Source organism: Camellia sinensis, chromosome 1, assembly GCF_055761805.1.
Source record: "Camellia sinensis isolate YWXY chromosome 1, ASM5576180v1, whole genome shotgun sequence".
Classification (NCBI taxonomy): domain Eukaryota; kingdom Viridiplantae; phylum Streptophyta; class Magnoliopsida; order Ericales; family Theaceae; genus Camellia; species Camellia sinensis.
Window position 1 is genome coordinate 111,409,422 of NC_138961.1, and position 23,145 is coordinate 111,432,566.

Here is a 23,145-nt window from a genome sequence, read left to right on the forward strand (position 1 = left end):
TCCGCCAAATTGGCGGATTGGAAAAAATCAATCCGTATCCGTCCGCCAATTCGGCGGATGCGGATTTGGCGGATTGGCGGATGGATGCGAATCGGTTTGGTGGTTTGAAATTTTAAGAATTTTCAACATACAAAAAAAAAAAAAAAACCCCTAGACAATGCAACCTGGGCATCAAAAACCAAAATGCAAATTCAATGTAGGACTGCTATTATCACTTAATGTAGGACTGTTATTTATTCAAATTCAAAATGCAATATCCAAGTTGATTTATTCATTCGCATCGCATCTATTAATCAATTTGGACAGTGCAACCTGGGCATCAAAAACCAAGAACAGAGTCACCATCCTCTTATAACAAGCATAAAAGTTTGCTCTACCAAAAACTTATCTGATTTTACCTTGACTGGATTCACTATCCTAATTATTGCCAATAGACTACAATTGCAGATGGCTTTTCCAGTACCTAAGTTTTAAAATAGTATTTCAAAGCTATTAGAACAAACTACAATTTTTTCAGAAACCCCTAACCTTGAATCTTACCAATTTAGCTCAGTGTATAGTTCTACATTTATCTAAAACATGAAGCACCAAAGTTTAATCAACCATCATATCAATTTCCCTTCTAATAGTTCTAATTTTTTCTGTACTTCACACTATGTTTGATAACCTAAGAGATAATACAAAGAATTTAACTTTAAAAAAGGCATTTCTTTATTCAATAATCACAATATATATATATATATATATAATCAGACACTGCACTGGATCGAAGTAAAATCTCAATTTTAAAAACCCTAAATTATATATATTTGATGATCATTCAATCATTCAAAGTTATGAAAATATTTAGAAAAATATAGTGTATTGTATATCTTTAATGCAATTATGTGACTGGAATTTTGAAAAGAACAATTCACTTTGAGGCATTTCTTTGATTTAAAATGGAATGAGACAAATCTATTATATTATTCTGTACAGAAAAAATCAAAAACCATCATAAGAACAGTCGGAAGGGGAAAGGTGAAAAAATCAAAAACCCAGAAAATGAGGAGAAGAAAAAAATCAAATAACCAGAAAATAGGGAGAAGAAAAAATCAAATACCCAGAAAATGGGGAGAAGAAGAGAAGAAAAGAAAAAGAGAAGAGAAGAAAAGGGAAGAAGAAGAAGAAGAAGAAGAGAGAGAGAGAGAGAGAGAGAGAGAGAGAGAGAGAGAGAGAGAGATACCTCAGTGTATATTGCCGTTTAGTGTAGATTAGATCGATCGGCGTTGGTGTAGATCATCGGACGATGACGAGGGACGATGGGTAGGGGAGAGAGAGAGAGAGTCCGTCTGTGTGTGTTGTGTTGTCCACCGGAGAAATTAGGGCAAAATGAGGCAAATCAGAAACAAAAGGGGCTGCTGCTGGCGTAAAACGGAAAAAAAAAAAAATAATAATAATAATGTGGCATGGTCGGGTCGGGTTAGCTGGTTAAAATGGCGGGTGACCCGCCACCCGACCCGAACCCGAAATAATACAAAATCCTAGCCCGCACCCATCCGCCACTTACCACGCATCCATCCGTTTGTGTTCGGGTTGGGTCGGGTCGGGCCGGTCGGTGGATCCGCTACACAGCCCTAGCTATTGAACGGTAATAATTTGTACATGTTGGTGATGACGTGTATTATTGTTAGACTTCAGTTTTACTCACCTAATTAAAATTATGAGGGATTGACTTGATGGTCAAAACCTGGAGCCTAAGGGTGCACATCCTCTATGGTTTCTGATTCAAAATGTCTCATATGCAAACAATTTCTTAAGACAAGACACCTATACCTAGTTATATAAAAAACAAAGGGTAAATTACCAATAAGTCCTCTTTGAAAGAAATGTGGCCTATTTAGTCCCACAACCTTTTTTTTTTATACCCAAAAGTCCTGTAGCATTTTTCTTCTTCTCTACCTTCGTTCTTCTATCTTTTTTTTCTTGATTTCCGACGACCACGTCTTGCTTATTCACTGGTAATCGATGACCATTATCGATTGGGATTCACTAGCAACCACCAACTCCTTGTTTTACTCTTACCGATGGCGAATGAGGTGTGTTTCCAGCGAAGAAGATGAGCAGATTTACTCAAATCCGACATAGATCTACTCAGATCTTCATTAGATCTAACTAGATCTAAATCACAAATGATTGTTGGAGTAAAATCCTTTCTTTATATCTGTCTCTCTTTTTCGATCTTTCAATTTTTATACCTTTTCTCTACTACATACTTTTCTTTTCTTGTTTTAATGGGAAATTTTAAAATTCTGAATAAGTTGTTTTCGAGTTTTAATTATAGGCGGTGAAAACTATAAAATTTGACAATTTTAGTTTTTTTTAGTGTTGAAATGAGTTATGCTTTAAAATTACAAAATTTTGCAGTTTTATAACATTTTTTATCACTGTAAAATTTTGCAGTTTCATAACATGTTTTTCAGTTAGTTTAATAAGGGTAAATGCTTAATAGATTTTTGCTTTGAAACTGTATCATTTTACAGTTTCAAAATTTGCTTTTCAGTTTGATCAATATTGGAGTTATTTGCCTAAACCCTACAAAAATTAAAAAATAACATATATTTTTTTCCCCATTATTGCTGTTTGTTGTTATTATGTTTTTCTTTTCTTTTCTTTTCTTTAAGTTTATCAATATTTAGCACATTTTGCTATGTTTTTCCGCTCTAGTTTCTTCATTTATTCTTTTTTTTTTCCTGACAATGTTCTAGATATTCCGGTGTGTCTCCGACGATATTTTTAACATCCGACAAATATTTTAGATATTTCGGCAACTTCTAGTGACTTTCAGAACACTCCGGTGATACTCCGATGATGTTGAACATTTCGATAAGTCTTCGGTGACCATCTAACGGAAGTTCGATGGTGGTAGAATGTAGTAGCATTTGTAAATTTAAAAAAATAATAATTTTGGTCACAATTAAAAATATATAAAACTAATCGGTGCAAGTATTTTATTTTGAGAATAGATGAGTTTTAAATTTTATGTATGGAATTTACTGGTAAGTTTCCCAAAAAATAAAAATGGGTAAATTACACCGATATCCCCTGAGGTTTATATTTATTACAGTTCTCCCCTCACCTTTTGGAAATTACATATCCCCCCTAAGGTTCAAAGTGCCATTACAGATTCCCCCACTCAGCAATTTAATTTTTTTAAATACCAATTTTGCCATCACTAGGTAAATTACATTGACCCCTCACAGTTTAGAAATTACAATCCCCTCCCCAAGGTTTAAAGTAGCATTACCAATTGCCCCATCGATTAGTATTTGTTGGCAAAAAAATTCATTGAAAAAAAATTTTGTTAGCAAAATTTTTAAATTTCTCCTTGAAAATCAACGTAAACTCATTTTTTGAATTTAAATTTTTTTCTCAAATTTACAAACTGAGACAACCATTTATAAACCAAAAAAATTATCAAACAAGTTTTATGACAATTTTTAAAATTTTTGTAAATATAAATTGAAAACTGAAAGCGAAATGGTTACCAAACAGGCTTCAGATGGTAAAAATTTCGTAAAATTAACAAATAATTAAAAAATTTACTAACGTAAGAAATGACTTATTAAAAGATACTTAGGCTATATATGGTTTGATTTTTAGAATTTTTTTTTTTAAAAATTAAAAATTAATTTGGTTAAGAAATAAAAAATAAAAAATAATTATCATTTTTATATAATTTTTATCTTTCGAGTGGCTAGAAATAAATTTGTATAAATTAAATTGAAACAGCCATGCGTATGTATATAATCTGTCTAAAAGTTAAAATGATAATTATTTTTTACCCTTAAATGATCATTATTTTTTATTTTTTATTTCTTAACCAAATTAATTTTTAATTTAAAAAGAAGTTTCTAAAAATCAAACTATACATAACTTAAGAATCTTTTGATAAGTCATTTCTTACGTTGGTAAGTTATTTAATTATTTATTAATTTTACGACATTTTTACTATCTGAGGCCTGTTTGGTAACCATTTTGTTTTCAGTTTTTAATTTATATTTACAAAAATTTAAAAAACTGTCATAAAAACTTGCTTAATTTTTTTTAGTTTATAAATTGTTGTCTCAGTTTGTAAATTTGAGGAAAAAACGTAAATTCAAAAAATGAATTTACGTTAGTTTTTAAATAGAAATTTAAAAATTTTATTGACAAATTTTTTTTTGAAATAAATTTTTTTTCAATGAATTTTTTTCCAATTAATACTAATCGATGGGGCAATTGGTAATGCTATTTTAAACCTTAGAAAGGTGATTGTAATTTCTAAAATGTGAAGAGTGTCAATGTAATTTACCTAGTGAGGGCAAAATTGGTATTTAAAAAAAATTAAATTGCTGAGAAAAAATCTATAATAAAACTTTAAATCTCAGAAAAGAAGATATAATTTTTAAAAGGTGAAGAAAGAACCGTAATAAATATAAAACTCAAGAGTGACATCGTAATTTATCCAATAAAAATTAAAAAGGGCCGGCCCAATTAGGAAAGCTTGAGAGCGGTCTCCGTTTGTTGACAAAAAATACACGGGCAGAAGTCTTACATGGAGCGTCGGAGGAGGAGCGCCCCGCCCAAACACAAATTTGAAAACCCAAGAAAGAAAACCTAACGGTTAGTACTACTCGCTGAAAGCCATTCATCTCCTTTTCTCTCTTTCTCTCTCCTCGACTAGCATCATCATCACATCACACTCTCTAATTTCACAGTTTTAGTCATCCATGGCTTCGTCGACAGCAGACCCAGTTCGTATCAAATCCAGCATGTCCTCAAATTCATCTCAAAAAGTCCGAATTGTAGGCAAAATTAGGGGATTTACAAAGGAAGAATCTGAAACTTCGGATGGAGATTCAGCGCCGTGGATCTCCGTGCGCAAACCTAACGAAGATGGTTCATCTCAAAAAGTGACAATTTCCTTTGGAGACCAATCGACTAGGTATTTTCTTCATTGATTGTATCTATCTATCTATTATTGAATCAACAGTTGAATATGACAATGACAAAACCTTGTAACCCCAATTTGTCTCGTATAATATTTTTGGTGTAGGCGTTGAAATGTCATAAAATTCCTGATTGACAATTTTATACGATTGATTTGGGTGGATTTGTTGTGCTTGTTGATTTAAAGTTAATTGTGTGCTTCATGACTTTTCTTAGCATTTAAGTTTAGGATTAGTTCTTGAAAATTTTTATACTCAGATAGATTAGACTCCATCACCGTTAAAAACAAAAAAGAAAAGAAAAGAAAAAAAGAAGAAGATTGGTATCGTGTTTGTGTTGGTCATTTCGTATTCGTGTCACAATTATTTCAATTCTAACCCAACTTGTTTATTATTTCGTGTTATTGGTCATGTCACGTGTCCGATTCGTGCCGTATTAATATGTCTGTCAAAAAATTTCACCATCAACTAAAAATATCAAGATTAAGCGTATGAAGAATTTTTTTTTTTTCAAAAGTTAAATTTAATAAAACTAATCTCTATTGTATGAAATTATTCATAAGGGTATTTGATTTCAACTCAATTTTATTTTATTTTCACAAAAACTATTTTATGTTGTTATATATTTTTTACTAGAATAACTCAAGTAGTAAACAAAAAATACATTATCTCTAATTAAAAACAAAAACGAAAACTTATATTAGCCTTAATATCTTGTTTTACGTACTTTTTAATAAGTTGGATAGAGTTACATAATAGATTAAAAAATGTCATGACACCCATTAGTGGAAATAAATGTTACATGGACTTGGGTACGAGTATCAGGTGCCAGTGTGTATCGAAGTGGAAGATCTTTATGAATTTAAATATTAGGATCTTGGAATAAGTATCCAAAATTGGATATGGGTATAGGGACAGGACATATATACATATACATTGTGTATTATATAATATTCTCAGATGAAATGTTGTAAATTATGTAGAAATATACTAAAAATTAAATAGGATTTAGGAAAAATATTAAATTTTTATATCTAATTCATGTGAGGGACTAAAAATATTGCTTTACTAGAATATGTAAGTTTCTTCTTCTTCATATATTGTCACAAATTAAAGGATCCGAGTGTCTAAATTTACGAGTGTTGGACACATATTCCATACCCTTACCCATGTCATATCTGGTGGACACGGGTATGAGAATATATTGTGAATCTTACAAATTAGGCATGATTGTGGCTGTACATATTAGAGTCCTATTAGAGGCATGATTGTATTAGAGTCCTATTAGAGGCGTGATTGTATTAGAGTCCTATTAGAGGCATGATTGTATTTTCCTTTTGGGTTTAGGAGTTAGGGCTATATAATCTAAGGTTTGATTGTAATCAAATATACAATTGAATATACAGAAATATAGAAAGTTTACATGGTATCAGAGCTATCGTTCATTCTGGCTTCTGATTGATCGAAGTTCCTTCGTTCAAAGTTTCATCTGGCTCAGAATCTGCCTTCATTGAAATCGCAACCCCTTGAGCACCAGAATCGCGATCCATCCCATCTGGTTCGGAACTCCTCTAGTTCGCAATTGAACAACCTCCTCTGGCTCGTGGGACTCAACTTTTGGCTCACGAGGTGAGTTCTGGTTCTTGTTCTGGTTTTGGACTCGATCGAGTTCTCTGGTGGTCGGCCTATCTATGTGTGTTCATCGTGACCCATCTGAGTTCCAGTCATGGCCCGTCGACTGTGACCATCTGATTCGCGAAAATCCTGGCTGTCTCAATCTCTGCGTTGGCTTTCTCTCTGGTCTTTGCTCTTCGGTTTTGTTCTCTGTGTTCTGATTTCAGTCCACCTTGATCCCTCTGTCTCAACTTTGGATTATTACAGGTTGACCCCTTAACTTTATTGGGTTTTATCACGGTGCCCCATCAGTTCTCTTTTCTTTTATTTCTGGTTCATTACAATGTCGGAAAATAAAATCCAAGCTATTAAATGCAAGCTTACAAGTGACAACTATGCTTATTGGTCTAGTGTTCTGAGAAATTTTCTTCTCGGTCGAAAAAAATGGGGATATGTTTCTGGTTCTACTCCTCGTCCATCAGATCCCAAACAAGAAGACTATCTGAGTTCCTGTGACACTTGGGATTGTGATAATGCTCAAGTTTTGACCTGGTTCCATAACTTTGTGGATGGTCGTATCGGGATGTTCTCTAAATATAGCACTGCCAAAGAGGTGTGGGATTACTTACAAAGTGTTTATCAGCAGTCTAACTTTGCCAAATGGTATGAGTTGGAAACAACTATTCAGGGAGCTCGTCATCGGGATCTGTCTATTTAAGACTTCTACATTGAGATGACAGACCTTTGGGATCAGCTGGCTCTCATGGAACCATCTAGCCTCAAGACACTCGACGCTTATGTTGAGTTTCGGGAGCAAGGTCATTTAATGCAATTCTTAACGACTCTCTCCCCACATTATGAGGCTATTTGTGGTGGCATCCTTCATCGGTCTCCTCTCCCCTCTGTGGATGCTATTGTTTGTGAGCTCCTCTCCGAGGAAATCCGCCTTAAGACGGCCAGTCAGCCTCTGTCTCCATCTATCTTCTTGGCTCCTACTCCGTCTCCTCTGTTGTCGAACCCCCCACTTCATCAGCTTTAGGCCAATGCAAAGCCCAAGAAGGGGCCACTAGCCTCTGATCAATATGCTTTTTGCCATCAGAAAGGCCATTGGAAGTACAACTGTCCTAAGAAGGGCCGTCAGTCTGCTCAGTCTTCTCAGCCGCCTCAGCCACAGTCTCGAGGTCTTGCTCCGAGTACTTTTCGCCCTCCTGCTGCTTAATATGCAGAACCCCCTTTAGTAAGAACAGGAGAAGGTCCCCAGACATCAGTATGTATAAGAGAAAAAGGGGAATCAGAAATAGAAGGACTGTTATTAAAAGGTAAAACTGTCATTTTAGGAAGTTTACATCCTCGACACTCATAAATCTGACTTCTACCAAATATATTGTGCCTTTCAGTCTATGATCACTACACAGTTTGGGGCCACAATTAAAATACTCTGGTCTGACTTGGGTGGGGAATACTTTAAAATTGAATTCTGTGAGTATTTGGCCAAATTGTGCACCATTCACTAAACCTCCTGTACTGATACCCCTGCCCAAAATGGTCGTACTGAGCGTAAACACCGTCATCTCCTTGAGATAGCTTGATCTCTTTTTCTCTCTGCCTCTGTTCCGACACCATTCTGGGGTGAGGCAGTTCTTACCATTGCTTTTCTCCTTAATCGCATGCTGACTCCCTTACTCTTCGGTCGATCCCCTTATGAGGCTCTATATTCCCAACCTCCCAATTATTCCCTCTTGCGTGTCTTTGGGTCTGCTTGTTTTGTCCTCCTCCTTCGTAAAGATAGGACCAAACTCAGTGCTCGGTCTGTCTTGTTTGTCTTTTTGGGTTACAGTCTTACTCAGAAAGTCTACCGCTATTACGATCTTGTCTCTCGTCGCCTTTATGTCTCCCGTTATGTTGCCTTTCTCGAACGTCTGTTTTATTTTCAGCTTTCCCCTCTCACTGCTCCAGTTTCCAAAGAGGATTTGGTTTACATTGACCCATTTCGTTCTGAGGTCTCGTCTGACAAATACATCTCCATTGTTCCTCTTGAGCTTGTTCCATCTTCTCTTCTTGCTTCACCTTTAGCTGCTTCTCCTCCTTCGGCTTCTTCTCCTCCTCTGTTATTAGTTTATTCTCGTCACAAGGCTCCTCCACCGGTTGTCTCTGCCCGTGCTGCTGCTCTTCCTGCTTCTGATGACATTGATCTTGTTGAACACCAATATCTTACTCGAGCGTGTCATCCTCCAAACAGGTTGGGTTGGTCTAATAGATGTTTTTCTACTTCCTATTGTATTTTTTGTCTGCTATTCACTCTTTTTCAGAACCTCAGTCTTACAAGGAGGCATGTCAAGATCCTTATTGGGTTTAAGCTATTGAGGATGAGTTTTCTGCGCTACAGACAACTAGCACTTGGGAGTTGGTTCCTTTGCCTGCTGGTAAGAACTTGGTTGGTTGCAAATGAGTCTACAAAGTCAATACTCATTCTGATGGGTCTCTTGAGCGCCACAAAGCTCGTCTGGTTGCCAAAGGTTTCTCTCAGGAGTATGGTATTGATTATGAGGAGCAAGGTTCTGAAAAGCGGTTGCGGTCGCCGTAATGGCGGCGGTGGAGCGGTTGTGAGGTATAAAGGTCATAGTGTAACGGTTGCGGCAACCGGAACCGTGAATTTTTTTAGTTTTCGCACAATTTGAAAAAAACTTACCGATACGCATATTTTTTTTCTATGATCATATTTATTGGGTTTTAAAATAAATATTGATAAATTTTTAAGTATGATTCAATATATTTCATATTTTTAAATCACTATAAACTGAGTTTTTTACATTTTATTTTAATAATTAATGACTTTATATTATACAAAAAATCAATCACTAACTATTATGTATAAGATAAACAATGACAAAAGTAAGAGAATAAATAAGAGCCTAAATATATATATATATATATATATATATTTTAATCAAGCCAAATAGATAATGACCACACTTATTATTATTATTATTATTATTATTATTATTATTATTATTATTATTATTATTATTATTATTATTATTATTTTCAAATAATATATAGATAGACACACAAACAAAATAGTTGAGTGATAGCAGCTGAATAGAACAGCATAGGTCTTACAGTTTCAACAAATCAATAACATGTTCTTTACATCCTCGACACTCATAAATCTGACTTCTACCAAATATATTGTTACGCACTGTTACGATCGCTACGGCAACCGCTATGGCCGATATACCTGTGAATCTCAATCACACTGCAAAAGTTGCGGCCGCTTTTTAAAACCTTGATGAGGGGACATTTGCTCCTGTTGCCAAGATGACTACTGTCCGTACTTTGATCTCTGTCGCTGCTATTCGTTCTTGGCCTCTTTATTAGATGGATGTTAAGAATGCTTTTCTTAATGGTCATTTCACTGAGGAGGTTTACATGCGTCCTCCCCCTGGCCTTCACCATTCCTCTGGCCAGGTTTGTCATCTTCGGTGTGCTCTGTATGGTCTGAAGCAGTCTTCTCGTGCTTGGTATGATCGCTTTCAGACTGCTGTTACCGAGCTTGAGTTTCATCCTTCTGTTTCCGACTCTGCTTTATTTATGAGACATACATTGGCTGGTTTTGTGGCTCTCTTACTCTATGTAGATGATATGATCATCACTGGCTCTGGCTCCTCAGCTATTTCTGAGGTGAAGCAGCATCTCTTCCGCTTCTTTGAAATGAAAGATTTGGGTCCATTACGGTATTTTCTTGGTATTGAGGTTGCTTCTTCTCCAAAGGGCTATTTTCTGTCTCAGGCTAAGTATGCTAATGAAGTCATTCACCGTGCTGGTCTTACTGATACTAAGATTTCTGATACACCTATTGAGCTTAATGTGAAGCTTAACTCTACTGATGGTGTCCCTCTGGTTGATCCCACTTCATATCGTGAGCTTGTGGGTTGTTTAGTTTATCTAACTGTCACTCGCCTTGATCTTGCTTATGCTGTTCATGTGGTTAATTAGTTCGTTTCTACTCCTCGCTCTACCCATTGGGCTGTTTTGGTTCACATTCTTCACTATCTCAGGGGTACCATCTTTCAGGGCTTATTGTTGTCCTCTACTTCATTTTTGGACTTAGTGGCCTATGCTGACTCTGATTGGGCTAGTGATGTTACTGATCGCAAGTCTACGTTTGGTTTTCGTATGTTTCTTGGTAATTCCTTGATCTCTTGAAAAAGAAAGAAACAATCAATCTTTGCTCGCTCTACTGTCAAAGCTGAGTATCGTGCTATGGCTCATGCCACTGCTGAGATTGTTTGGCTTCATTGTCTCTTGCCTGATTTGGGTGTCTCTCAGGCTTCTCCGATCTCTTTCTATTGTGACAACTGTAGTGCTGCTCAGATTGTCCACAATTAGGGGTATAATTTTGGCTGGGCCCGGCCCATATTGGGCCTTGGGGGCTCCAGCCAAAAATTAGGCCCGGCTCATGGGCCAGAAAATTAGGCCCAGGTCCAGGCCCAAGCCTAGGCCCAGGGGTATTCGGGCTTTGGGTGGGCTAGTGGGCCGGGCCGTTGGGCCTAGGCAGGCCTAGGCTCGGGCATGGGGCGGGCCTAAACAAATTTTGTTTAATTTTTTCCACCAAAATTTTATTATTTTTCATTAAAAATAACACTCGGTCTCGGGCCGGGCTTTTGAGTGGCCTTGAACGGGCCAATGGGCCGGGTTTCAAAATGATGGCCTAGGCCTAAGGCCTCAGGCTCGGGCCTAAACGGGTCGGGCCCACCCTGGGCCATGGGCGGGTTTCGGGCCGCCCACGGGCCACAGGTGAATTTTACACTCCTACCCACAATACTGTCTTCCATGAGCAGACGAAACACATTGGTTGTGTTTGATTGGACAGACTAGATAAGGGGGGATTAGAATCCATCGAACTTGAATCCTGGGACTGTGAATCACTCAGACTATTTGGTTGGATTGGATATGTATCCCGTGTTTGTTTTTTTCATGGGATTAGATGTCTGAAAATGACTATTTCTGGTGAATCTAATATTTGGTTGGACGGACTGGATAAGATAAATGAACAAAAGATTATTTTATCCCTTTTCAATTGTTTATTAAGTAATAGCAATATTAAACATATCTTTAATATTTTAATTATTTTTAGCTAGATTAAATAAAAATTTATATTATTTTATTTTTTACACAATTAAATGAATTTATTTTTTAAAAATAAAATAAATAAAATATCAATAAAAATATATGTTATTTTTTTAATTAAAATTTTAAATAAATTTGTTTTTAAAAATAATAATAATTAAACAATGAAATTAAATAAAACATTTATTAAATTTAAATAATGAAATTAAATAAAATATAAACAAAATTTTAAAATAAAACATCAATAAAATATCTATAAAAAATTATTTTAAAAAAAGTAAGTAAATAAATAAAACATCAATAAAAAGTTAAATAAAATTATTTTATTTTTAAATTGAGACATTTAAATTGTATTGAATTTTATTAAATATAATACATAATTAAATAGTAGAGGGTCAAAATGGTCATTTTACCATCTAATCCCAACAGTGGATGCCCAAAAATTGTCCCACACCCCCTCCCCAGGATACAATAGTCCCCCATATCGGGGATAAGGAGTCCGACAGGACTCCATGTCCGGCGGACTAAAAAAAAACAAACGGCGGATTGGATGCTTCCCTTGAATTACAATTCGCACAGTAAATAGTCTCCCCTTATCCCCCCAATCAAACACACCAGTTGAGATTGATTGTCATTTTGTTCGCCAGCATCTACAGTCTGCTTCTATCTCGCTTCCTTTCATCCCTTCGGTTTTGCAACTTGCGGATTTCTTTACCAAGACTCATACTACCGTCGATTTCAGTTTCTTCTTAGCAAACTCTCAGTATTTTCTGCTAAAACACCTTAAGTTTGAGCGGGGGTGTGAGAATATATTGTGAATCTTACAAATTAGGCATGATTGTGGTTGTACATATTAGAGTCCTATTAGAGGCGTAATTGTATTAGAGTCCTATTAGAGGCATGAATGTATTTTCCTTTTGGGTTTAGGAGTTAGGGCTATATAATTTAAGGTCTGATTGTAATCAAATATACAATTGAATATACAGAAATACAGAAAGCTTACAGCGGGTACTATAGAGGAAATAGAAGAGTATGTGTAACATAATATTAAATTGTGTAACTAATTCTTTGTTAAATTGGTTATCCATGTCAACTTTGTGTTGTGCAGGTTCAACACTAACTCGATCTATTTAATATTTGTTCTATCGGGTCCTATCATATAGATGTCCATGTCGGAAAATAATCAACCCCAACCTGCTAACTTCCTGTATGGTTTGAGTGGTGTCGAAAATTCCCACCCTTAGATAAGACTCCATTTTGTTCTTTGCAATCAGTGTCTATTGTACCATTCTAGTCAGGGTTTACTTCTATTTGAATTATTTTAATTTTACATAAAATTGGTACTTTCTTGTCTTGCAGTCACAGAGATGTGTATGAAGTGGATTATTGCTATGAGCAAAATGAAGACAATGGTATGATATTTTCAAGAGAGATAAAACCTGTGATTTCAAAGGTTTTTGATGGTCATAATATTGCAATTATTGCATATGGAGCCAGAGGCAGTGGGAAGACCTACACAATTCAGGTGACTTATATATTTATCTACTTATTTATTGAGATGCTTTCACATTTAGCCATATTTTTTTGGTAATGCTTACCTTTTTTAACGTCTGTGCAACTAAAGGGTACCGAGGAGAAACCAGGATTGGCAGCACTAGCAATTGCTGAAATTCTCTTGATGGCTGAGGACACTGAAAATTTGGTTGCCATATCTTTCTATGAGGTGTTTCAGGACCATGTTTATGATCTCTTGGAACCCACACGACCAGAAGTGCAAGTATTGGAAGATGCCCAAGGAAAAATTAAGCTTAAAGGGCTCTCTAAGGCAAGTTGTTTGGTCTCTTTTCCTTTTAGTATTGCTGTCATTATTACTCATTTTCAAGAACTGCAATATTGAGTTTATATATAAACACTGTATAACAGTGCTTTTACTTTCCCTTTATAGGAATATGTGAAATCCGTTTCTGAATTTCAGAAGTTATACTTCATTGGGTGTAGTTCTCGTCCAGCCATGCAAAAAATACCATTTGAACCCCCAAGAAAGAGTCACAAGGGTTTGATAATACGCATTTTATCTAACAATGAAAAGTCAAATGCTAAGCTTTTGGGAAAGATAACTTTTGTTGATTTAGCAGGTTCTAAACTACTAAACTTGTAACAAGATCCTATTTTTATGTTCTCGTGCTATGGATAATATGTATTTTTAAAATTTCTTATTGTTTACCATCTTACTAGGCTATGAGGATGGCAGAAGAAAGAATTGTGAAGGTTTCAATATTGGTGAGAGTAGTAGAGTCAATAAGTCGTTGTATGCCTTACTAAATGTTATGTATGCCTTAAATGCCAATCACACCCATCTGCCATACCGGGAAAACAAATTAACTCGTATGTTACAAGATTCTTTTGGTGGCACAAATCATGTGCTGATGCTTACCTGTTTGGTAAGGCTTTTGATAATTGACTTTATAAGGTTTTCTAATTTGTAAATTTTTATTTATTTATTGCAGTAGTCTTTAATTAATTAATTTGTTTATATGCAGAACCCATTCTTTTGCCAAGACACTATCTACGCAACAGGTTTAGCTTCTAGATCATGCCAAGGATCCAATCGAGTTTTCACAAACTCAACAAAGAAAGTTAAAGGTTCAGACACTATCTATGCAACAGGTTTAGCTTCTAGATCATTCCAAGGATCCAATCGAGTTTTCACAAACTCAACAAAGAAAGTTAAAGGTTCAGCCAAACCAATGGTACTTTCTTCATTAACAAAAGAAAAACTTGGGATTGTTTCTTCTACTGTGAAGAAATCAACCAGCTCCAAAGCATATTTCTCTAAAAAGAACACCAGTAGTCTGGAAAAGGGAAGGTATTGGATTATGGGTTTCTATTATATTATATTAATTCAAACTTGATTGTTATTTACATATTTAGTGACATATTTGCTTCTTTTCTGCTTGAAGGAAGCTCTTTGATGAAGGAAATCATCTGTCGAACCCTGAACAGGTAGTCATCTATCCTTTGCTTCCTCCCACAGGGAGGGGGGTGGTGGGGGTTGGAGGGACTTTTGTCAAAGTTTGAAGGACTAACAATATAGCATGTGAAGTTAGACACCTTTTGGCTGTGTTTGGAAGTGTTTTGAAATTATAGTTCCACCCTTACATTCTAGTATGAGGTTTGGTTTGAGTTTTGGAATGTTAATTCCACCCCTTCTTTTGAAAACTCATTTTAGGCGGGCTTTTAAATTTTGAAATTTGGCCTACCGGTTGTCCACCCGGACGTCCGGCCGGTTGACCTGAACAGTGTGATTATTTTATTTATTTATTTATTTTTTTTTGGCAATTGGCACTTGTATGTGTGTGTGTTTTTTTTATATATATATTTTTAATAAAACAATATTTTTGGAATTTTTAAAAATTTCTTATGAGGTTTTAATAGATTTTTAAGCTGTATATTTGGTTATAAGGTGTAAATTTTTGTATCGGATATCATATGGCACATCAAAAATCCCCCACTCAATTCAAAACTCTTTTCAAAACTCTTTTACCAAACAAATTTTCTACACTCAAATCATAATTTCAAAACTCACAAATTCAAAATACAACTCCTATTCTCAAATCATATTTGGAAAACTCTACCAAATGTTACCTTTATTTTTTCTTTACAAGTTCCTTTTCATTTTTATTTTTTTCTACTATTATTATTTTGCATAATTAAATTTGTGTCGGTGGAAATCTCAAACTCATTTGGAATAACCTTTCTAGTTTCTACAGCATATTTTGATTAACATGTTTGTTAAGTTTGAACTGCTAGATACGAGTGAATTTTTATTGTTATTTTATGCTGTACAATCATGTCTTGGGGTTTGGGAAACTTCAGTTAGTTATGTAGGGATCAGCTATGACAGCTAATTGTGAAATCTAATGTAGGCAAAGTCCCCATCAAACATAGCTTCTGTTATGCAGTCAAGGTTCATGTCAGATATTGGTTCAGCCATCGTACCTTCTTTACGAGAAGAGGTATGTGCAGTAGGTACTTAAAGTTTCATTTTGAATCTGTGCTAATATGTAGTTGAAGATTGATAGGTTCACCCTCTACAGGAAAAGTTCATATCCAATGCCTGCTTAGCTGGAGTACCTAAAACTGAGGTATGAGTAGCCTTGTTTTAGTTAAACCATAAAAACTTGATAGAACTTGAATCTGTTCTAATATCTAGGTATAGGATGGCCAGATTAATTTCAGATGCTTTTTTTCAGCTGTAGTACCTAAAATGAGGTATGGGTAGTCTGTTTTAGTCACTTAAAAGATATTCAATGAGCTTAATCACTACTTGAATACAGGAAACTTCATTACTAGATGCTAGTAAGGACAAAAAACGTATAGAGGAAATGGTAATGAAACATCTTGCTAGAATCTTGACTACATTATTACAGTTTAACATCAATATTAACTTAAACAACTGATACCGAGGCTGCTTATATTTCATTTAGTTTAATGTTATTTGCTTCCAATGCATTAGAATGTTATATACTTGCTAGGGTGATTGTTTGGTCTTTCAGGATGTTCCTCTACACAGTGAGAGCAATCATTCAGAAGTTACTGCAAACATTGATAGCAACATTAAAGCTTTGACTTATTTGGAAGATGGTATATATATGAAAACTCTGGAAGTTCAATTCCAAGAATGTAGACATGAATTTGATAATTTGGTCTCTTAAATAGGTGATGACATGGATAAGGAGAACAAAAGTTCGCTGATGAATGAAGCTGGATCTCCACCACTAAGTGCAAGATTGCGAGACCTATCAAATGACTTGAAGTCTCTGTTATCTTTGACTCCAATACAGATAGAGATACCACCTGAGACCGATGTTCCATACAGTGACCAAGTGGTATCCGCTGATATTGTGGAGCTAAAAACCCCGGTCAAAGAACAGCATTTGAGAGTCAAAGATAAATGGGAGGTTGCAAACTGCCCTTCAGAGACATTCAGTGCACGCAGTTCTGGATTCAAGGTTAAGCTTTCTTCCATGTCTCCTGTACAAATCTCCTTGTGTTTTTCATTCCTTGTCTTTCTTGTTGAAGTAAAGTTTGTATCTTCTTTTTGCAGCATTCCCTTGTTCAAGACTATCTTAGTTTTCTGAATACAGCTAGCAAGTGAGTAAATCCTATTTATTTATTTATTCATTCTGGGCGATACCCAAGTGTTTTAATTTTCAATTTTCAAGTAACAGAAACCTTTTGCCCCTTTTCTTTTAATTTGTGGTTTCATGTTAGACAATAAAAGCAAAATTCCTCTTCTGAATCTATCTCCCCTTTCTACAGGGAAAAACAAGAAACTGTTAAGAATAGGAAATAACATCAATTTTATGCTAGCATTTTTTTACTTAATTAATTTGCTGAGGACTTGAATCACACAAAATACATTAATATGAAAGCACTCGGCTGTTTGTTTTTTGGGTTTTGTGTGTGTGAAGAATAACCTTCCAAAACCAGTCAAAACATTTTTTTTTTTTGAACGGAGACTAAACATTGTTTGTATTGCTGGTTTTGGGATATGCAGATTTATCTTAGGCTTAGTTGTTCCAAGATATTATTATTTGGAATTAATTTCATGGAAAATGCTGCAAGTAATTACTTTTAGCATTACAGTGTCATCGAATTGTAGTTTGATTAGAGGACAGAGTGTCAACATCAAATTTTCGTAATAGTTGTTCAAGTTGTAAGGGGTAACCATTGGTTCAATAGTAAAATCTTGACCAAATAACCTTGAGGTTATGAGTTCCAATCTCAGGGCAACCACTTTGTACACTATTTCAAAGGTTAGGTGTGTACCCAATCTTTTCACTCCTAAACACACATTAATGTGTATTATTTGGGCCTTTATTTATTTATTTATTTTTTTTATTTTAGTTGTTCAAGTTGTAAATGATTTTCATCTTGCATTTTTCTTAAATTATGGCCCTACTTGAACTAAAGCTAACTTTTATTTCTTGTTATTAACAGAGAAGAGTTGAAAGGATTACGGGTAAGCACTAACTTATAAAACCTCATTATAAGATAGTTTTTCTAGTTCCATTGTATCATTCAGCATGTTGCTTCTGTGTCTGTGTAGGGTATTGGAGAAAAGAGAGCTACCTACATTCTTGAACTTCGTGAGGAGTCCCCTGAACCGTTCAAGAATGTAAGTTTATTTTACAATATATAACAAGATAAGATGTTCAATCAATCTTAATATAGCCTTTTCGCATTGCAGCTTGATGATTTGAAAGACATTGGCCTTTCAGCAAAGCAGGTATTTAATGGCAAATGCTAACAAGTGTCCCTTGTGTGTTAGGATTAGTGTAAAAAGTGTTTTGGAAGTGATGAAAAGGTTAAATAAAAAAGTTTGAAAATGAGTGAAAAATATCTTGAGTTCTACACATTTGTCTTTTTGCTTGTATCCCTGAGGGCACATGTTAGCGAGAGCCTTATTTAATTCTAACTTTTATCCATCCATTAGTCCTCTCCTTTCTTGAAAAATCTCTTCTTTTTTTTTGTATATGATAACTTCTTTAATGTCCCGTTCTTTCTTATGGCTGGATCGCAAATTATCTACCAAAGTTGTCATTTGACGTTGAATATGTTTTTGCTCATATTAGGATGAGGTTCGGCCAAAACATGCATTTGATTTTTTGTTGTTTTCACAGGTGAAGGGCATGATGAAGAAGGTTGCCGGAGAACTTTTTAATTAGCATGCTTCAGATTTAGTAGAATGAATGATGTTTGATATTTGGCAACATAAAGTTGCTATGGATCTTTGAATGCGGGTCTCTTTTTCTGTTTCTTCTTTTTTTATTTTTTATAATTTGATTGTGATCTTTTTGATGCATGTCAATAGTGAACCTCTTCCATTTTATTGTGTTTATATATCCTACCCAAATTCACCTGATTTGTTTGTTCTATTTCTTTCTTTTCTCTTTGGTATGGTATGTGTTGGTCAATGCATCATCCAAAGAGTATTGTCCATGCTTGAAGCACGAAAAATACTCAAACCACACAACATTTATTTTAAGCGGAATGTACGGGTATAGGCTCGGATGAATTGTCATTTTCAGAACTTGCCGTAGAGGGAGTTGCATTGTTCTTGAGATTATGCCAAAAGAGAACTTTTTCTGTTGACATAATCATAAGCAGTAAGAAAGATAATTGGACTCCCTTGAGCTTTTGTTCTCCTCTTGCCTAGAGATGTTTTTACACCATGAATGTTAAAGTTGAATAAATTGCAAATAAGGTTTCATGCTAGATGAAAACAAAGAGGGAAGATTGTCTTTCAATGTTAAAGTTTAGTGAACAGTGTAGGTGATGTTTGGTAAGGTTTATATTTTTTGTTGATGTTTATAAAAAAAAAATAATTAATTAGTTTTTGTTTGTTTTTAGATAAACAAAAGTTGCTAACACCTAAAAACAAAAATCCAAAGACATGTTTATTAATTTTAATACATAAAATGTTTATTTTAATTTTAATTATTTATGACAATAAAAATCATACAAATTATAAAATTATAATAAACATCTAGAATATAAACATATTAGTACAATATGATCAATTTACAAGTAAATAACAATCAGTGTGTTTAGTTTTAATTTTTTAAATATTGTTTTTTAAAAATTGAGTTTTTTGTTTTTAGTGAATATTTTTAAACTTTTAAGCAAATTTTTTTTTTTAAAATTTTTTTAGATGTACTTTATTTAGATGTATCTAAATAGTAAAATATTTTAAAAAATTAATAAATACACAAAAATACGAAAAATGTTTTGAATTTTCATATTTTATTTATTTATTTATTTATATTTTTTTGGGTATTTAGTGAATTTTTTAAATATTTTTTTTCACAAATTGTTGGCACCATAAATTTGCAATTTTTATTATTATTTATTATTTAAATATGTGGCACTGTCTTACTTATTTGGAGGTTATGAAATGTGGAAAGATGATGGAGAACATGGAGAGAATGGAGTATGAAGTCGAGGTTGAAGGAAGTTAAGACAGATCATGGAGAATGAAATAGAGGACATAGAAGAATATGATAGTTGGATAATTTTTTTTACAAATGTTTGCCTATAAATAGCCATTCATGACTACATTATAGTGGGATCCATAACTCAAATCAAAGACAATTGATTATTATTTTTCTTGTCATTTATATTTTCTGTATTTTATTTTACGCACTTCTTTTTTGAAGCATTTATTTTTAGCACTTCATTTTCGAACCATTTTATGCACTTCCTTTTCAAAGCATATAAGTAGAGGTAAGTATTTGTTACTTTGATTGTTCACTCAATCACTCTCCTTCTTCACTTAATCATCTTTCTCTGTCATCCTTCTTCTGTTAATTTTTCTTTTCTTTACACTTGGCAATTTTGAAATCTTCTTCATTGAGGCAAAAGAACTATCAACACAATCGCTTGATAATTGGCTTGAATTTAATTTGTAAGAATTTTACAATCCTGGCTGACACGCTCGCATTAATGATATTTTCTTTCATAGAAAAATAAGACAGCACAAATATTATACTTTTTAAGTGTATTTATGTATGTTAGGTGTGTCTAAAAATTTAAAAAAATTACTTAAAATATTAAAAAAATACAGTAAAAACAAAAAAAATGTGAAAAAACGAAAAAGGTGAATTTTCTAAAAAGTGAATTCTAAAAACTGAAACCAATAAAAGTGAATAATGTTCCATAATCTATTACAACCAATCATAAATTTTCAATTGTTTCTAACAAATTCACACATTTGACCAACAATTAAGTCCAAAGTTAGACCTTCTGTGTTTGTTCCTATTTTCTCAGTGTTGGAAATTTTGGTTTTATAGGTTTGTTTTGAGTCAACTTTGAGCCCAAAGTTAACTAGGACACATCTTTTGAGGTGGGTTCAAGCGGTGACGTGCTCCTTGCCGCATAGTAAGTCACACGATGAAATTGGTTCATCAAAACCATTTATGGGTGAATGGAAAGTTGACGTTTTCGATTTCGTGAAATAGGAAGTTGAAGAGACAAATATGAGTTGCCTTATTTGGTTGTCCCACAAGAATAACAAGAGAGTTTGTATGAGTATATAAACTTTAGGTTGACATACTTGGGATGGGTGGGCACTCTAAGTTTTGTAAAGAGGAAAGTTATGGACAAAGTGGGTTTGACCCAAAACCACCACACGTGCTTCAACGCCGTCCATCCAGGTTGGGTTGTGTGTCAGGTTCTACCTTTAATTTTTTGGACAAAATTCGTTTGAATTTTTTCAAATTCTTGTGGAAGAATTAAATTTCCAAATGAATTAATTCAAATTTTTGTGAGAAAATTTCGAATTTGAATCTGCTTTCGAACCAGTGCCTTCTCCGGTCATCTTCTTTAATTTTTTTTGGCAGTTCAAGTTCATACCTGTTCAGAGGGTTTTTCTACCCTTTCAAATAGGCACCACTATGCCTATAAATAGAGGATTCTCCAGCAAGTTCATTCATTCCATTTTTCCTTCACATTTTCCTTCTTTGCTATATTTCTTTTTCATATTAGTTTAAATAGAGTTAAGAGAGTTACAGAACTCAGGTTCTAGTTCGCCAGACAGACTGTTTGTAGTGTTACTATAGTTTGTGTTCTTGATCATTGTATCATGGGAGATAGATACCATTAATTCTTGAGCACTTGTGCGGTGACGAATTTGTCTTAAGGATGGAAAGTCACACACTTGACTTGATTGTCATTTTTCTGTTCTAATTTTTCGGTACAAGAAAAATTCTGTAAGTAATTTCTTTTGGTTATTTCAGTTTTTTTATTATACATAGAAGATTGTTCTAATAATCTTAAGACAGATTCGAATTATTCTGTTTATACAAAATTTTTCGTTTGTTTCATTTTCAACTTTTTGTTACAAAAATTATTTTTTGTGTGAGGTTTTCATAAATAAATTCTGCATTTTCAGAAATAAAATTATGAGTTTTCATTAATTAAAATTCTGATTTTCAGTATTATAATTTTTGAAGTTTTACAGAAGTAATATTCTGTGTGGAATTAATTTAATTAAATAAAGGTTCATTTTCAAATTAATTTGAAATAAAAGTCACAATTTTTTTTTTACAAAATTATATTATGTGTTTTATGGTTTAATTTTCTGTGTAGTATAAAATTCTAATTCTAATTATGTTTTATAATTTAGAATTCATGGCTATTGAAACTACTCAGACCTCTGATCCAACTGGTGTTGTTACGGGTACTGCGACTGCCCCAATCCTTTCTGTTGTTGTGACAGTATCGATGAATCATGAGGAATGCCAAAGAAGTTCTTAGGAACTGACTTTAAAAGATGGGATTAGAAAATGTTGTTCTATTTTACTAATTTAAATTTGGCTCGTTTCCTTCGTGAGAATGCTCCTGTTCTGAAAAAGAATGAAACCGATTGACATGTGGTTGCGGCAATCGATGCTTGAAAATATGCAGATTTCTTTTGCCGTAACTATATCTTGAATGGGCTCGATAATACATTGTACAATGTTTATAGCCCTATCAAGATGGTACAGGAATTATGGGAGGCGTTGGAGAAAAAAAAATATAAAACAAAAGATGCTAGCTTGAAGAAATTCGTGGTGGGCAAGTTTCTGAATTTTGTAATAGTTGATTTAAAAACTGTGATAAGCCAAGTTCAGGATTTCCAACTTATTTTGCATGATATTAATGCAAAAGGCATGTCACTGAGTGAATCCTTCTAAGTTGTCGCCTTAATTGAAAAATTACCGCAAGGATGGAAGGAATTCAAGAATTATCTCAAGCATAAGCGCAAAGAAATGACTTTGGAAGAACTAATTGTATGAATGAGAATTGAGGAAGCCAACCGAACTTCTGAGAAGAGGGTTGGAAAGCATCCTATGGAGTCAAAGGCTAATGTGGTGGAACATGCACTAAAAGAAAAGAAACAGAAATTTACCGAAAAAAGTTCCTCACAAGGCTCTAAGGGAGGGGACACCAAGAAGTTCAAGTTTAATGGCAAATGCTACATTTGTGAGAAAGAGGGACATTGGGCCAAAGATTGTCGTAGCAAGCGCAAAGGTAAAGGAAATTCGAGTAAGAAACCTGCTTAAGCTAATGTTAACGAAGTGGATAGAATCTCCAATGGTTTTGATGACATAAACCTTTCAGCTGTTGTCTCTGAGTCCAACCTAGTCGGAAATCTCAAAGAATGGTGGGTGGACATTGGAGCCACTCGTCACATATGTGCCAACAAAAAGATGTTCTCCTCCTATTCTATGGTGGACAATGGAGAACAACTATTCGTGGGCAACTCCTCGACTTCTAAAGTCGAAGGACAAGGAAAGGTAATTCTGAATATGACATTTAGAAAGGAACTCACCCTAAACAATGTGCTGTATGTACCGGACATTTGCAAGAATCTTGTTTCCCGATC

General features: G+C 34.3%; 1 protein-coding gene across 13 annotated transcripts; it reads left to right on the plus strand.

The window, feature by feature from the left end:
• The first annotated feature begins 4,510 nt into the window (after nucleotides 1-4,510).
• LOC114285182 (ATP binding microtubule motor family protein) lies at nucleotides 4,511-18,642 on the plus strand. Of its 13 annotated transcripts, XM_028228205.2 has the most exons (18): nucleotides 4,511-4,644; nucleotides 4,740-4,966; nucleotides 13,074-13,239; nucleotides 13,339-13,539; nucleotides 13,660-13,849; nucleotides 13,950-14,155; nucleotides 14,255-14,580; nucleotides 14,675-14,717; nucleotides 15,641-15,730; nucleotides 15,812-15,859; nucleotides 16,052-16,102; nucleotides 16,271-16,358; nucleotides 16,434-16,726; nucleotides 16,822-16,868; nucleotides 17,718-17,739; nucleotides 17,827-17,895; nucleotides 17,968-18,006; nucleotides 18,401-18,642. In XM_028228205.2, exons 2-18 carry the CDS (start codon nucleotides 4,752-4,754, stop codon nucleotides 18,443-18,445), a joined length of 2,139 nt encoding a protein of 712 aa, XP_028084006.2. In that variant the 5' UTR covers nucleotides 4,511-4,644; nucleotides 4,740-4,751; the 3' UTR covers nucleotides 18,446-18,642. The 13 variants fall into 13 exon arrangements, with proteins under 13 accessions (XP_028084006.2, XP_082738296.1, XP_082738316.1 ...); XM_082882170.1 differs by lacking the exon at nucleotides 16,052-16,102; XM_028228209.2 differs by lacking the exon at nucleotides 4,511-4,644 and having other exon boundaries at nucleotides 4,651-4,966; nucleotides 17,952-18,006.
• The last annotated feature ends 4,503 nt before the right edge of the window (nucleotides 18,643-23,145 follow it).

What these genes read in the sequence shown, in the direction of transcription:
- LOC114285182 (XM_028228205.2), top strand. Translation starts at nt 4,752, where the DNA reads ATGGCTTCGTCGACAGCAGACCCAGTTCGTATCAAATCCAGCATGTCC. An exon ending in TTTGGAGACCAATCGACTAG is followed by an intron (nt 4,967 to 13,073) that starts GTATTTTCTTCA and finishes CTTGTCTTGCAG; the next exon opens with TCACAGAGATGTGTATGAAG. An exon ending in GGAAGACCTACACAATTCAG is followed by an intron (nt 13,240 to 13,338) that starts GTGACTTATATA and finishes GTGCAACTAAAG; the next exon opens with GGTACCGAGGAGAAACCAGG.